The sequence below is a fragment of the Pithys albifrons genome, chromosome 1, assembly GCF_047495875.1.
Source record: "Pithys albifrons albifrons isolate INPA30051 chromosome 1, PitAlb_v1, whole genome shotgun sequence".
Taxonomy (NCBI): Eukaryota; Metazoa; Chordata; class Aves; order Passeriformes; family Thamnophilidae; genus Pithys; species Pithys albifrons.
Genome location: NC_092458.1, coordinates 475141 through 492539, shown reverse-complemented (window position 1 = coordinate 492539; position 17399 = coordinate 475141). Strand labels below are relative to the sequence as shown.

At 43.5% G+C, this 17399-nt stretch overlaps 1 protein-coding gene across 1 annotated transcript in view; it reads left to right on the top strand.

Annotated features, from left to right (window-relative positions):
• The first annotated feature begins 437 nt into the window (after positions 1-437).
• LANCL3 (LanC like family member 3) overlaps positions 438-17399 on the top strand; it is a 38087-nt gene continuing 21125 nt past the window's right edge. The window contains exon 1 of the mRNA XM_071558099.1: positions 438-1037. Within this exon, the coding sequence (XP_071414200.1) occupies positions 492-1037 (546 nt within the window). The 5' untranslated portion in view covers positions 438-491. The remainder of the gene's footprint in view (positions 1038-17399) is intronic.

The following is a 17399-nucleotide window of genomic DNA, read 5'->3' as shown; positions in this document are numbered from 1 at the left end:
TTTTGTGAAGGAAGAGCCGCACGGCAAGTCGAGTGGGACACCAGAGCCGGCTCAGCTCGGCGGTCCGGAGATCCGGGTCAGTCACAGCCAACCCGGGCGACATTCGGGGCCAGCGCTCGCCGAGCGCAGGTGGGGCGGCAGCGGACGAGGTGCGCGGCGGGGACATCGGGCTGGGGGAGGCGGCGGCCGCCCTGTGCCAGCCCCTCCCTGTGCCAGCCCCTCCCTGTGCCAGCCCCTCCTTGTGCCAGCCCCTCCTTGTGCCAGACCCGTCCTGTGCCAGACCTGTCCTGTGCCAGACCCGTCCCCGGCACCGCCGGGGCTCCCGGCCGACATCACTCCCGCCTCGCCTCGGCAGTGCCGCCTCTCCCGGCGCCGCGCATCCCGCCCGGCATCCTCGCCCCTTTCCCGCCTCCCCCGCGCTCCCTCCGCCCCCTCCACCGGCGGCCCCCGCCCGGCGCTCCCCGCTGCGCAGAGCGCGGCGCCGGCGGGCGATGGAGAGCCAACGCTGCTTCGCCAACCGCTTCGATGACTACCCGGGCAGCGCTGCGGCCGCGCCGGACAGGGATGCGGCGGTGCCGCTGGTGACGGCCACCATCGAGCGCATCCTGCGGGAGCTGCCGCCCCTGGGCGGCCCCCGCGGGTGCCCGGGCGGGCTGTACGGCGGCGTGGCCGGCGTGGCCTACATGCTGTACCACGTCGCGCAGTGCCCGCTGTTCGCGCCGTCGCGGGACTCGTACCTGCGGGCCGCCCGCCGTGTCGTGGACGCCTGTGTGCGGTACCAGGAGGGATGCGGCGAGGCTGACGCCGACACCCGTGCCGCGTTCCTGCTGGGCGGTGCCGGGGTGTACGCGGTGGCCGCGCTGGTCTACCGAGCCCTGGGGCTGCCCGACTTCGCCCGGCCGCTCGGCAAGTTCAGGGAGCTCAGCGAGGTCTGCGCCCCGCTCTCCTTCCTCGAGTGCGGCTCCGACGAGCTCTTCGTGGGCCGCGCCGGGTACCTGTGCGCCGCCCTGGTGCTGAAGCAGCGGCTGGGCATGGAGGTGAGGGCAGGCCGGGGGGCGGCGGGGCATCCCGGAGGGACCGTCGAGGAGCTGGCGGAGATCCCTCGAGCCGACTTCCCGCGGAGCTGCCGGGGCAGGACAGTGCCCTCGGGTCTGGCTGGCGGCAGAGGGGGATGCAGCGGGGCCGCGGCTTTCCACAAAATAAAAAGGGAGAAGGGAAGCGCCTTTTGCAGCTTCACTTATGCGAGGCCGCTCCCCCGGGGCGAGAGGGTTTTCTCCAGTAGCTGCTCCTCCTCGAAATTAAAAGATGTGTTTTTGTCCGGAGGGAGCGGGGGCACGGGGCGAGTGGGATGGGATCCCGCTGCTGGGCTCTGGAGCGGAGCGCTGCATCCCAGGGCACGCCGAGAGCATCGGCTGTTGGTTGCCGAGTGGTGAATTACTTGGCAGAAGCCACCCTGGGTTTTTCAAGAGTATTTGCATAAGGTGAAGTGAGTAAGAAAAGGAGTAGTGTTGGGTATTCAGACCTAAGCGATGCTGCGCTGTAATTTGTGTGCAAGGAATCAGAGTTTCAGAGGCAGTTGGTCTTGCCAGCCCCAGCATGGAGACTTTCGGGTGCTTTTTGTGAATGAGAGCTGGGGTTTTTTGCTGGAAGCGCGAGATGTGGTTGTGGTTCAACATGCTATTGGTTTCAGTATTCGGGACTTTACCCCAGGATATTGTCTTTGTCAGTGCTGACAGTTCAGGGCTTCCACTTGACAGCGGTACAATATCTATTGCAACTGATTCTGTTTGCTGTGGTGTTTGTTACCAAGTGGTCAGTGTGGTATCTGAGCAGGCAGTTGGTAGATTTTTGTTCCTGTCCTCTTGTCAGGTCCAATCTGTGTTTCCTCTGTTAATCACTGATTTGCAAGTTCACATGCTTCTGGCTTTCTTTCCTCCCAGGAGAGGAAGCTGCATTTATTTACAAGTAAATAAATGATGTAAAAACAAGTGCCCCTGCCCCATCCAATACCAGTCACTGCAATTGGAGTCTTGAGAAAATTCACTTACTGGAGGCCTCAAGAGGCTCGAGGGTATCCAGAGAAGAATGTTAAGTCAGTTTAATACCAGGATTGCCTTGAACAAGAATTCTGACACCACTAGGAATTTAAAGTACCATACCAGGCATGCTGTTTCTTTGTATGGTGTTGTCTGACAAACATCACCATAAACGTGGTTATGCTATTTGTAAACATAACCTGGCTTTTAATTCTGACAGCATTTTCTATGGGAGGGAAGTTTTGTAGATACATCACAGTCCTGTGTGCAAGGTGCAGCAGCACCAGCCTGAGGGGATGGTTTCTCGTGGAGAAATAAGCCATCCTTAGTTCCATTTGCCCTGGGGGAGTGTGTGTAATACCGATGTCAGTGCTTATGATGGTGTTGTGACATACCAGCCAAACGAGACGGCACCCTGCGCTCTACTGCTTCACTTAATTCCTTTATCCGTGCCTCTTAACGTCCTTGAGAACAACTGCTGAACAGTTCGAGAGTAGGTGCAATCACCTCTTACAGGCAGTGTGAGAAAGGGGAAATGTAGCTGTAAAGAGTTAAACATCCCCACAGATAATCAAAGGGTATGCACTTGTTATGGAATGTATTTAGCAGGTGGGCTACCTGCAAGCATGGGAGGGTTCATTTGCCAATAAAACATATTCTGTGTCTCCTTGGATCCTAAGCTAATGTCCTTCTGGAGTATCATTTGTTCTGTCAGTACATTGTAAATTGAAATGTATAGTACAAGAAATAAAATAAACTCCTAAGTATTAATAAAACCAACTTAATTTTTTAATTTTAACAAAATTAAAACTTTCAATTGGAATATTTTGCTCCTTAACAAGGAAAACTACAGTGATTTCTAGTTTATATGTACTCACACTTGAACAAAATGTGTCTCCTTTGAATAAATATTCCCATCCTAATACAGAATTATTTTAATTAGTACATTCCCAGACAAGACCCTGCATGCTTTTACAAATGAAGCAAGGGTTGCCCAGAGAGAGTGCCTGTCGTTTATTACCCAAGGTCACACGGTAAGCCAGGTACATCCCAAAATAGAAGCAATGTCTTGTGATTCGAACCGCTGGAAAGTGCTGCCTCCTGTAATTTGATTGTGCACAGTCTCACATGGCTCATTGCAGCATGTTTGCTTGTTTCCCACGTTCTTTTTTTTTGAGGACACTGTGCAAACATTGCAGGCACAAAGTGAAATCCATTCCTTACACTGAAATATATAGCTGCTGCTGCCCTTATGGTTGGTTTTTCCCCTCTGAAGAAGTCAAATGGTGACCTATATATAAGAAATCACTTGCCCTTGAAGAAAGCCTTTTGAGCAAATTTTACAGTTTATGTTGTGGTTTTGTTTTTTGTTTATTCCAAGCAGGAAAGGAAGGAGACAGCTTTGTTTCAGTAAACACCAATTTAGCTCAGCTGCTGTGCCTTGATGCTTCAGTTTCTTGCTAAAGTGTCTTGGTGTCTTTAAGCTTCACATGTTCTTCACAGTGTTACTGGACTATCCTGAAGGATCCAGTCGGCTGGATAACATTGACTTAATGTGAAAAAGGCATTTACATTCAGCTGGTTTTTAGATTTTTTGCCTAATATAGAATTTTTCCCTGATGAATTAATTGGGATTTTTTTGCATGAGTAAGGATTACTTCAACAGTCAAGGCTTAACAGGATTTGACTTTCATGATGCGCTGTGCATTAGGAAAGATGTTTGTTTTCATCCCTTCTTTGATTTCCATTATATTGCAGGCAGTGCTTCCCAGGCAGAGATGGGTAAAATATTGTTTGGGCAGAAACAATGTGTCATTTGTATAACATGCATGTACTTTAACTGTCCTTGCCTGCTGTGTTTTCACTATTCAGGGAAAATTTTGTTTCTGTTCTCTGTTCCATAGGTATGTATTTTTCTGATACTTGTAGTGTTGGTTCATTGTGTGTTCTTGAGGAAATCTTTCAGTCCTGCTCTTAATTCTCTTCACTCAGCCTCTATTTGATTGTGTAAACAGTAGTAAGGCACCACCAAAATTATGGTCCCATCTCTCTGTTTGGATGATTTATCCTCTCCTCAGTTTCTCAGTGATGTTTCTGTCCCATTTTGTGGCTGATGGAGCATGGTGTGCCTCGGTAGTTGCATTTCCTTCTGGCAATGTAACTGTCAGATGACGGAGGGGAAGGTACAGAAGTTCAAATGGCTTCTTGCCTTACCATCTGCTAAGATGTTACTGCCTTTTGCCACAGCTTGGGTTACCCTTTAATAACTGACTGTATGGATGGGCTGCACTGACTTCCACTAGCTCAGGGCTGCAGCAGCAAAGACATCAATGGACAGACCCGAAGGAGGCAGGGAGCAATTCTGCATGACTGCCTGGTGCTGTGGTTTTGTTAGAGACCGTGGTTCTGGAAGACATTGGGACTCTGTAAGAGACAAGGTGGACACAATGTCGATGTTATTCTGTCAGGGCATGCCCAGAGAGGGCAATGGCCTTTCTGACAGAACCTCATTGAGTGCAGGGCCCTGCCAAAAACCATACTTACCCTTGCTGATGACTATAGCCAGAGCCTCTTTCCTCTTGGACCTCACAAGATTGCAAACCAAGCTGAGCCAGCTTCACCTGGTGTATGGAAAACAGGAATAGCACTGCTGTGTGGTGTCTGGGGTCTGGGTGCCAGAGCAGGGGAAGTGTCAGGCAGGACTGGCTTCCAAAGGCAGTGGAACAGAGACATGTGCAGTGTGTGGGACCTGACAGGTCTAGCCAGAGTATGGCAGTGTATATATTTTGTGATGTTCTGGGAGAGAAGGTACAGATGAACAAACATTTGTTTCCTTCAGCTCCACAGACAATTCTAAATGATGTTACTTGTTCCTTAGTCTTCCCTCCAGACAGTCAGCTAGTTTTTAAAGACTACTGTAGGTTACTTTGCTCCACTTTTATTTTGGTTTTCAATCCCTTAGGAAAAAAAAAACTATGAGAGGAAGGAGCTCCCTGAATCCTGCCTAGAGCAGGTTCATTTGCAGGTCTTTAACGTGCAATGTGAATGTATTAATGCTGGACATAGTGTGTATGAAACACACTCAGTGGATTGATTTTAGCAAGGGCGATCTGCGAAATACTAAAAAAACTGATGCCTCTCCAAGTGTTGCGGTGCAGAATCCCCATGTCAGGCTTTTAATCTCCTCTGGTGCCTAAAAGGGGTTTTCCTTTGAGGTGAGATTTCATTTCTCCTCTGTGGCCATTACAGTCCTTTCTCTCTGTAGAAGAATTTGCCAGCTTATCTGAAAGGTTGTGGTGTTTGAAATGTCAAACAACGTGGTGCTAGCTGGAGCTGTGCTGATTTCATTATTTCATTTTGCACAGGCCACTACACAGCCAGGATGTCTTTTTTTGCCAGAGGATTAAAATGAGTTAACAGAAAAGATAAAAAGCTTTGGATCCTAGCTTGCATCTTAAAAGTACAGTCTCATAGCCATGGTTTCCAAAATCACACACAGGGGCTAGATTTTGCATTAATTTGCTTAAATTGATGAATTTAAACCAGCAGCTTAAAATTGGAGCTTTCTAAAGTAAACAGTGAAACAGTGAATTATTTACATTTGGGTTTGTTTTGTTTTTTTTTTAGAAAGCATTCTGAAATAATTTGGATCGACATTTCAGAATTTCTATGTATCTCTTCAGCAAGGCAGTGGGAAATGTTTTCATTGTAACAGCCTTCAAATTCAGAGGTGGCAATATATTGATAAGGGCTGCCTGGATTCAGTTCAACACAGCAGGCACTGAATATCCAATTGTAGAGTCAAAGTAGAAAATTTGAGGTTGAAAATATGCAATGTTTACCAGCCAGCAAAACCCACTGTAACACAGGCTGGATCCTTCTAGAACTGGAGGTTTGATTGACACAATTTTAGCTACATCCATTATATATTCTGTTGCAGAAATATGGATTTCAACGGCTTATAGCTGAGGTATTAAAAAGACAGTTTTATACAAAAGCAGTGTCGTATCTCTACAGCTTTGTGCTGGTGGAAGAACACTTGTCTGTGCAGCAGCAGCTTTTTGCAGAAAAAACAGTAACCCTGATCTTATAATAAGAGCTCTTAACAAAAAAGATAAATATATTTGTGCAGAGGCATCTTTTGTATCCAGAATAAATCTCTACTTTCTCATGCTTCTTCTATCTCCTTTAAATTTCACATGCCATAATTTAACTCTTAAACTGTGTCAGTTCAGTCTTCTTTATCATTGTCCCCATGGAGAACTTTGAGGTCATCCTTTGGAGTTTGTCAGTGCCACTCCTTACCCTGCTAGAAGCAGCGTTGTTGAAGGCAGTGTCTGTCCTTTGCAGAGCAGAGTGGCTTGAAGGTGAGACCTGCAGAACACAACACAAAACACAGGAATCCGAAGGAGGGTGTGTTTGTGGAAAAGTTGATGAGCAGTTACTTGGACCCGTGGAGTGTATCTGGTGACTGAGTCTCTGGAAGCATCTGAAGCCATCAGAGTGTTTGAAGCAGAGAAGCAGGAGGTCTCTCCAGCAGTGAGGTGCTGCACTGGGGTGGAAGCTACTGTTCTTCACAGCATTACTTCCTTGGGGTCACTTTGGTGCCACAGTGCAGGAGGTTCCTTAAATCTGTTGCCTTGGGGTTTCAGATTTTTTTTATGTTGTATTTTATGCATAAGCCAAAGTACTTTATTACAATACTGTGTTTCTATACAATATTTGACAGTGATGTTCTCCCTCATGATTTTGTGGCATGGTTTTTACAAAGGACCAAAATCCACAGTTAATTGTTAGCTCCCAGTTAGCACTGGGTGACAGCAGAAAGAAAAGAGTGTGTGTGTATAACCTGTGTATGTGGTGGAGTGTGTGGAGATAGAGAGACAGACAGGCATGGGGAAAAAAGACATTTGACAGAGTCAGAACAGACAGGGAAAAGAAAAAAAACAATTAAAATATTCTACACAAAGCAAACAAATTAGTTGCTGGGGAAAACATAAAAAATTGGAAATTTGCAGAAGGGTAGCAGAATTCAAAGGTGAGAGAAGAAGGGCAAGAAATAACAGAGATCCTGGAGCAGAGGAGATTTAAAACCAAAATCAGGCTCTTTGACAGACAGATGTAGGTCTGATGGCTAATGTACTCAATTTAAAATAAGGTTCAAAAAGAAGAATGAAGGCAGGGAGAAGAGAACAGGCAGAGGAGTAAAATAAATTGAGTTGGAGAAAATTACTATTTTTGTCTGCTTGTTTTTTGTTTTCTTCTGTCACCATGTTCTCTTTGCATGGGTTCCTACACTTACAAAAATAGCTGTCATCACATGCAGCGTTTAAAAATTCAGAGCACAACTTTATGTCTTATATTCCTTCTTTTCTTTCTCTACTGAATAAGAGAGGTAACTACTGACATCTGGAAGCAAACATGGGCATTTTCATGAACATTTTCTTACTTCTGATGCTGATGTTTTCCTATTACATGCATATAATACTATAAATCAGTCTGTAACCTAAACAGTTATGCTGTTAGTAAACCTTTCTTTGGTACCAGGCTAAAGAAGCAGGAATGTGAAAGACTGAGCTGCTCCTGGAAGTTAGACAAGAGCACAAGGCCAGCAACAATTACCAGTAAAAGCGTAACATCCTCAGCACTGTACAGCACTGAAGTGGAGAGATGGAAGCAAGCCTTAAGTTCCTCTGTAGTTATTTAATACACATTGTTAGAGCATTAGATTTGTACATAAATAATGTAGCACAGCAACACACCAAAATTCGCAGGGCCCAGGCATAGAATCCTCTTATCTAACCTCTGTTAAATCAATAGACCCCACTTCTCTGTGAATTCAGCTGGACTGTCCTCAGATCAACCTGCCACCCCACTGACAGGCTGTGTAAAGACTGCAGAGCAGGTTACTCAGCCAGTAAACCACTGTCTTCAGCCTCACCTCAGAGCAGTAGTGAAGCTCTGTGGAGAGCATGTGGGAGGAAAGCAAAATGGATAAGTCCCATGGTCCTGCTGTCATCCAACTTCTCTATTCCACCCCTTTTAAAAAAAAATCAGAATTCAATATATGCAATGGGGTCACCATTTTTGATTAGGCAATCTGTCAAAATGCCTCTGTGTCTGTCTGTCATACAGTGAGTTCTTTGACCATTGACAAGCATGAGATCAAGCACCAAGTGATGCTGCATAACCTTCTGTCCACTCCATTACAAGAGAGCTGAATGACAATACCCTGTCAAAAACAAGTATTTCTTATCTATGTTGTAGGTTTATTTTCAAGTGATCCTTAGTGAGCTGGAACACCAAGGCAAAATAATTGAAATACCATTTCATTTTAGGCAAACATGATCAAAAAGCATCTCAATAGCAGTCCGAGCTGTGGCTGAGTCATTTGGTGTTTCTCAACTCAGTATATTTTGATGTCTGAGAGCAGAACCGTAAATCTATTTTTGCAGTAGATCAGCATTCCTGAATTCTTCATTTTAATGGCTTAGTAGCTCTTGTTGAAGAATAGTGAATCATGAGTGAGGTGGAATGGATGTCTGATAGCACTGAATGATCTGAGAGGAAAAAAAATGTGGCAGATAAATACACCTTCTATCTGTCCATTCAGTTATTTTGTGTAGCTAATCTTTTCCTTTACAGGATACTTCCATTCCCTCATTGTTATAATAGTAACATAATCGAGGATTATAAACTGGGGATGTGCTGGTCATATTTAGATTTTAGTGACAAGGAAATGGAAGCTGTTCTTAAAAGTATGTGGTCTGTGCTGGTGGGTCAGTGCAGAATTGGAAGATGGTGGTATTGCATATTCCATACTGGTGGTGTTCTACAGTTTGTCTGCCCAGACCTGACAACTAAATAATATCCCTACCAGCATCAAATTGCTGAAAGGGCCCTGGAGAGGTAGTTCAGGCTGCCAGCTAGCCCACAGGAGGGTGTACCTGTGCTGGCCCCTCTCTAACCTGCTTTTCATACCCCCAGTCAGTGATGAGGGATCTGCTGTCTGCCTTGGCTGTCTGATAGAGGTTTTTTTAGCTTCCCTGTTAAAAAGTCTTGCCTATGACTAATCTGAATCTTGCTGTAATCTAAGCCATTGAGCAATACCAAGGATCCTCTTTACAGAAACTGTTTATACATTTCAAGACTGTTGTAATTTTTATGCTTAATCTTTTCCTTCTCAATCCTAATCCTTCCTAATCTTCCCATGTGTGTCATGTTTTCTGCATCTCTGGTCATTCCCATTGCACTCTGCCATTCTCCCTCCAGCTTTTCCTGAAGAGTGCCAGAAGTTGGACACTCAAGGGCCTGGCAAAGGCCTTTGTAATTTAGCAAAGAGCTAACTGTTTCTTCCAGGTCTTGTTTCCATATATATAGCTCAGTAAGGTGTTTGCATCTCACACCAGCGTGACACTGACTCACATCCAGCTGAAGACCTGCTATTATCCAGCAGTCTTTTAATGGTCTGCTGCTGCATGGACAGGTATTCATTGGGATAAGTCTCTGAACAAGTGAGGTAGGCAGGGGTCATGTGGAGATGGAATCACAGACCCATAGAAGCTGTGCTGTGATAGGCAAGATGAGAGGCTTCTTCAAAGCTGAAGGAGCTTTGTGTCATTATTGCCAGCTAGAGAATCTCCTTTCCTTTCTTTGTTCCTTGAATAAAACTGGGAATATGTTATTCTACATTGTAACACAAGATGTGTTATATATCCAAGGGACATCTGTGAAAAAAAGAGAGTTCTTTCATGGAGTATAGTTGGAACAATACACTTGAGAGGGCTGTATTAAGTCAATTATGTTGTCCACATTATAAATCAAGGAGTAACTGAAATCTGAAGAAGTGTCTGGAGGTTAAACTTACTCTATTCTTGCAATTTACTGTTGTTGCTATCATAAAGCTCAGTGTTGTCTCTTCTTGACAACTGTTCAGTGGCTGGTGCTGTACTTGTGTAAGTTGTCTAAGGCTAAGCCAGTGATTAAGTGTCAAAGTTACAGTTCCAATAGCAATGGACCACAAGAGACACATTCCACTTGTAGCTGTTTAATTTTGGTCAGACCTAAGTTGGTCAAATATGAACTCAGGGAAAATTCTTAGCAGTAGAACAGCAAAATAAACTTATTCAAGCACTTAAAATAAATATTGATTTGTTTGTTCTTGTCTTGCAGAGCTGAATCAATCATGAGCTTTCTTATGCTGGGCTGCCATTTTCATCCATATATGCTTTTATTATGCCAGCAAAAATACCTGGAAATAATGCTTAGATAACTACACATCCAGAAGACAAAATGCAGACAGAGCTGTAGTATGAATACACTTGTCCTGTTTTGATTTTATTCTCTAAGCACTGTGGGACTGCTAGTTTTTTTGTAAAACAAATATCGTGAGGGAAATTCAAAAAAACCCACACAGGTAAGCTGAATCCAGCTCGGAGTTGAACCTACACAATCTGTGTGAACAGTGTATCAGCACACTCACTTAGATTTGGATTTGGCTCTGTTGTAGAATCAAAGAGGTGCCAAGACTGGAAGGCACCTCTTGAGCTGGTCTGGTCCAGCCTCTCCTCATAGCAGGGTCCAGAATAGCAGGTTACCCAGGTTTGTATCCATTTGATTTTGAATATCTCCACTCTTCACCTTCCTTAGGCAACCTGTTCCTGTGTTTGGCCACCTTCACAGTAGAAAGAAGCTTCCTTTTTATATTTAAGTAGAATTTTGTGTCACTGGGTGCTGCTAAGAAGAGTCTGGCTCAGTCTTCTCTGCTCACTTCTTCCAGGTGTTTTATACACATTGATGAAATCTCCCAGGAGCTTTCTGTTCTCCAGGCTGAGCAATCCCTGAGTTAATACATGGAAAACACAGAGTCATTCCTGCTCCACTTGCCTCTTTTCCCCAAAAGCAGGCTCATAATGCCACCCCACCTCCTCTGACTCCCCCTAGTACCTTGGATGGACAAAGGATTGCAGTTTTCTTCCCTTGCAGTTGGAAGCAGGGAAGAGCCTAAAGTCAAAAGGACTCGTTCAGCACCATGCTCTGCCACAGAGCCTCAAACTCCTGTTGCATCCTTCTTGTCAGTATTTGCTGTATGAAGGGAAGGGCAGAATCTTCTCTTAGTAGCTAAATACTAAGGTTGACCAAATTGTTCCTGTCTCTGGCAGGTAGTTGGGAAGGTTTGGGGTCTGAAGAGCTTTAATTTGAAGATGTTTTTAATCTTTTTTCAACAAAACCAAAGCTGTTTTAATGCCTGCTGCAGCTCAAGTGCTTCTCAATGCCTTGCAGACCTGCAGCACTGAACATCTGTTAGTGAAAATGTCTGTGAGAGGTGGACCATGTCCCACCATTAAAGGAGGTCAAGAAATACCCTAAAAGTGCCTGTCCCCCTGCTCTGTGGGAACATTATGTCCTAACTGTCCATATTAATCCAACACCTCACGTTGCTGTTTGCCAGTAGAGAAGGAGAGTTCCCTGTCCCACATGCTGTGTGAGGAGCCAAGGATGCCTCAGGGGTGGCAAAACCTTTTTCTGAAAGCTGAGTTACAGATCAGGGGTGATAAAACATTCTTCCTGGTGTCTGATAGCCAGGACACCCCTCAAGTCCCAGGGCTGTGAGGGAGAGTCTTTTTAATTGCTCTTTTTATGGGATTTCTTTCAGATTTTGCAGTACTCATCAGGGGATTTCCTTGTCCTTCTGGGCCCTTGAAGCTCTTTACTCCAAGGGCATTGGAATATTAAGCACACAGAATAGGTAGGAAAGGCATCTGGCAAAGACTTAAATACAAGTAGTTTGACTTAAGCTTGACTTGGGAAACACATTTTGTGATCTATAGGTCCAGAAATAGCTGGCTGGGGCTCTTCTGTCTCAGTTTGCCCAGTTCCTCCCACTGGGCTGCAGAGAACAGTGGTGTAAAATGACAAATCCAGCAAAAGAGAGGCATGGCATTGAGTGCTCCCAGGGCACCAAAAACAGTGTCATCTTTAATGTGAGGTAATAGTAATTCCTGGTAGTTAATTATATGCGAGGTAATAGCCAAATGCTGTGAATCTTGTGAATATTGGTGGCAGTGGTATGATGTATCTCATGACTCTCACTACTCTTCTGCCTCGCTGTGTGAGGTCTGAACTCTTAATCTGAACTGTGCCTTCTGACACAGCAGTCTCTTTTTCCCAAAGTGTGCTTGGTTTATACACAGTCACAACTGAGAATAAGTAGCACAAAGGGAAGATTGATACAATTTTCCTAATTTTATTATAGTACCAAATGTCAATCTTTTTATTAGAAGAAAAGTACAGACAGTGATCCCATTACTTACAAAGTAAGCTAAGTTTTAAAGAGCTCAGTATTCCACACTTCCTCAAATTAATCCCACAACTCTCACTCTGCCCTTGAAATGTGGCAGTATTGAATTATAAGAGACTGTATTTGAAATATGACTTGAATTGTATTTGGAGTTGTGGGCATGTTTTCAAGCAATGCTAATGGCACTGTGTGCCACTGGAAACTCCTTTGTTATTGTCTTTTGCATCAGATGTGCCTCAGAGTCTCTGGGAGCCCCATGCAGAACATCAGGATTTTTACTACATCAGGCTGTTACCACAGTCTAAGGTTTGGGTAAAATTCAGATGACTCAGAGGACTTGATCACCTTCATCTGGTTTTCCTGCATTATGTTGTCAGCATTCTTCCTGTAGCTTAAGTTGATATTTCTATTCAGTGGCTTATTGGCATGGCACAAATTGCAGATCATCACACAAAGTACAAGTGGCATGATGCCACCATGGAGTTCTCTAGAATTCCCTTTGCTTGAAGGCACTGCTGGTGCTACTTTAAAGTGACTACTTTATGCCCTTGTTGGGCTGTGAATGATGCTGTTGCATCATTTACCTAATTTAACTAATTTCACAGGTAGCCACATTATTCCCCAGCAAGAAATATTTAGACACACCTCTGCATGTCACATGCCTCATAAATATCTGCATAGTAGAACTAGACATATAAAGCAGCACCACTTAGAATAAAGAAGTCTTTTGAGACATGCAAGATCACTTGTAAATAACAGAGTTATAAAATTAGTGGCTGATAAAAGAGCAGTAGCCAATAACCTTGTTTGCATTTGAATAGGGCTTTTGATGCAGTGTCAGAGATAATCTTCTTTGGAAACTTAATTCATTCTGGATTGGGTGGGGACATTGTGGATTTGGAATTGGCTGAAAGATCAAAAGCAAAGCTAATCATAAGTACTAATAAGAGACTGATGAAGCAACCAGCCTTATTTATTATCTTCATTAATGATCCAGAAGAGGCAGCTCTCTGGATAAGAATTTCTTTGGCCTTTAAACTGAGACAAGTGCCAGGTACCACACACAGGCAGAGGGAAAGTATGAAAACAGCTCAAGAGATTAAAAAATTAGCTAAAACAAGGTTTATTTTTAGCAGTGCAAGCACAGGTGTCTGGGGAGAAATATCTGTAATACTTATCCTAGGAAGAAACTGTGATTCAGGTAAGCTGGACATGACAGGGTCTGAGTTTCTCATGTACCCAGCTCACATGAGTGTTAGATTAGTCTGCACGTGTACTTGTACATCCTGGTGAAACACAGCACAGCAGAGTTCTGTGCTTGCTTTAATGTAAATTATCACTGCATTCCTTTGCATTTATTCCCCATGGCAATGAACAGCTAATAGAAATGAAAAGGCATAACCAGTACTCATAGAGGTTAACACAACATGGCATCCAGAAGGTCAGTGAAATTTTGGACTGCCTACACAGCTGTCCCATCCAACAGAGGTACTGTGGAATCACTCTGTGATTCTTCAGGTCTTTCCGTTGCCTGAAACTCACTCTGGGTGCCAAGTTATCAAAGTTTTGTAGTCAAAACTTCCCCATGCTGGTGATGAAACCTGCATATGCCTAAAAGTGGCACCTGGTTTATGCCCTGGAAACCTTCAGGGCATCTTTTGATAGGTGTGTAAATCCAGAGAGCGCTGTATGGGGAGCCATGTAAGCCATGCCAAAATTCATAAGCCAACAGCTACACCACTTACTGTCCATGGAGCTCTGGCACAGATTTATGGTGCTTTCTTGTCTTCATGTTGTTTGTGCAACTCCTTCCAGTTTTTCCACAGTAGTGGCAGTTTGCTCTCCATCTCACCTCCACCTTTGCCAAAGGAGGCTGTAAAGCTGCAGCTGGGGTGCACATCCCACCTAGATCATCTCCCCCAGTTTGCTGGAGATGCTTTTCTCACAGAGCCCCAAGCAGGGGACCTGCTGTGGAGTAAAAGTGAAATAATCATCGTGTCTCTTCCCAGTAGCAAGGTCAGAATGTGTTCAGCTCTCGTCACCCTTACAGTTTTTAAGATCAAATGGGCTCTGAGCAAATTATAGTACAAGTGGGGGTCATAGTCTTTTCCTTTTTATGTGCAATAACCTTGAGATTTCATCACCTGGCAATTCAAATTCACATCCCTTCTTTTTCTGACACAGTGCAAGGATTTAGGTTGATGCCTCTAAACTGAGTGTACTGATGGCTAGAGCAAGTCTCTCTTATTGCACCTGTGATTGAAATTACCTATATAAAATACTCCCTCTGATTGAAATCACTGATAGAAAATACTGAAATATTCTTCAGAGCAGGACCTGAAGGGAAGTGCCCCAAACTCTGGGCTCCCAAGTCAATCTTATTTGTCACCCTCAGTGTCAGCATGGAAAGATGCTGTTCCTGCATGGCAGAGACACACTAACATGCAGGTGTATGTAAGTGTTCAAACTGTTACATACAGCACAACATGGACATTGTCCAAACAGCTGGATGTTTCCCCTTGTTTGCAGTGAGGAGCACAGATACAAACAAATCATTTGTTTCCAATGCTCCATCTGTTTTAATCTCTTGTACCAGTACTAAATGACTCAGAATAGATGCACAAATGTCTGTGGAAGTTGACTTTGAGATGTGTTGGATGTAACATGCCTAACCTGCATTTTTCAAGGACTGGCTTTCTGCTCTGAAGTACAAGGGTTTATTTTGCATCTGGAATTGGTGCGCTGAGTGCTGGGAGTTGAGTGTAAGACTTAACCTTGCAACATCTGTCAGGAATAAATGTTCTTACATTGAAATATTTGATGAGTTGAAGGGTGATAAATTACTTATTTAAACAGCACAGGCTCCAAAGAACTCTAACTCGGTTGGTTGGTGGAGCATTCTGACAGTTAAGCCAAAATCTTTTCGAAAATTTCTGATCTTAAGGTTCAGCTGGTGTGTTAAAATTCCATAGAATGGACTCAGCTAAATTTTGCATAAATAATTTCTGTACTTCGGTGTTGGGTGAACAAAAAGATATTTTGTCCTTAAACTTGCAGCTTTTCATAAGCTATCATTTTGTTCTTGACATTGCAAGATAAAATAACTTTGTATGTTTTAATACATTAATTATCTCCCATCCAGAAAATAATTGCTGCCATCTTTTTAGCTTCACTTAGGAGAATCTCATCATTTTCTTTACCTATTTCTGCTTGATTTTTTTTTTGTTCGTTGTTTTGTTTTGTTTTATTTTAATAATGGGAAAACATACCAGAGAATTTTCAGAAGAAGGAACAAAACAGACTGCTAAAGTAGCTTTTAAATAATGATTTCAGCATTACTCTCATGCATCCTAACACTTTCTGTTTGCTTTCTGCAGCACTGCAACACACTGAGCAGAGACTTTCACTGAGCTGTTCATAGCACTTTGCAAATTGTCACACATAGTTTAGGTTCTTCTCTTCCATGAGTGTAAGATTTTGAGAAGGTCAAGGACTCCTCTAAGATACTGAGCTGTTAAAACTGGACATGTGTTATACAGCTACAATTAGGGCATCCCATGCATCCCTAGGTAGCATGTTAAGATGAAAGCCCAAGTTTTTATTGGTTTTAAATGGGAAATGAACCCACAACTAAAAGCCTTGTGATTGGGAGCCTCTAACGCTGGCAGCAACCATGTTCTCTTTGGAACCTTAATTAGAAATAAATGAAAAAAGAGTACTATTTTACTTTTCTGTAGTTCCCTTCTGCAAATTTTGACAGTAACAAGCTATAAAGTCTTTTATGGGTAGTTTTCCAGATGCTACTTTTTGTAGCCTTTCCCCCATCAGTTTTTTTGGTTCTGACACTTTTGCAGTGAGGTTTGAGGAGTCATATCTGTTTTCTTATTTATTTTGGTAAGCCTGGGAATGACGCACATTCACTTGTACAGGGAGAGGAGGTCTGAACTCCCAAAGCCTGAAGGCATTGGAAGCTGAACTCCCAAAGCAAGCCTGAAGGCATTGGAAGCTGAACTCCCAAAGCAAGCCTGAAGGCATTGGAAGCTGAAATCCAAAAGCAAGCCTGAAGGCATTGGAAGCTGAAATCAAAAAGCAAGCCTGAAGGCATTGGAAGTTGAAATCCAAAAGCAAGCCTAAAGGCATTGGAAGTTGAAATTGTTGCATGAGGAAGATAAAAGGACTGTATGATGAGGACAGATAAGGAATGGAGTATCTTTAACATAAAGAGGAAAAAATATGAGGCTGCTCAATAATGTGTAGAATGAAGTCTCTGTCCTCTGGATTTCAATTTTGTGAGTTGCTGCCTGTCAGCAATGCCTAAATAAAACACTCAGGATGCCAAAAAATGGACGAAAAAATAAAGTTATGATAACCAGCAACCCACTTGGTATACAAAATTAAATGGATGTACAATTGCGTCCATTGTAATACTTGATTAGTTGAAAAGTGGTAAAATGTTTTTGACAGGTGTACTCCAGGCCAAATCCTGTAGTCCTGACAGAAAAATTCCCCCTGGAAAACAGTGCACAGCTGCATCTGTGAACCGTGACCTGGCATAACAGCTTGAAAGGCAAATGAATTCCTGTTAAACTCAATATCGAGCAAAATCAGATACAATTTGATCCAGTACAATTTGCTGGTGGTGTATAAACTGCAGTCTTTCATTTTTACTTCTTAGTTCTTCAAATGTCTTCATTTTATTTTAATTCTTCAAACAATGTATTTGCAGCAGCAAAGAAGATTTACAGCAAGAGTGTAAAGCTCTGCCTCAACACAAACTATAGGCCAATGTTTGCAATTCTGTTTTCAGGGGAGTGATGCCTTATACCTCAACTGAAATTTTTAGTCTCTGTAACTATACAAGACAATGTATTGCCCAGGTCGCCACAGGAGACAGTCTTCTTGAGAATATTTGTTGACATGCAGCACAATTCTTGCAGAGTGCCAGGGAGAACTACTGCTTATATATGCAGCTTTATTCAATAGAGGCATAGAGTGTGCACATCCTTGGAAAAAAGTGATTAAACCCCCCAAATACTTCTATTGTGTGTAAGTCATGCTCTCCA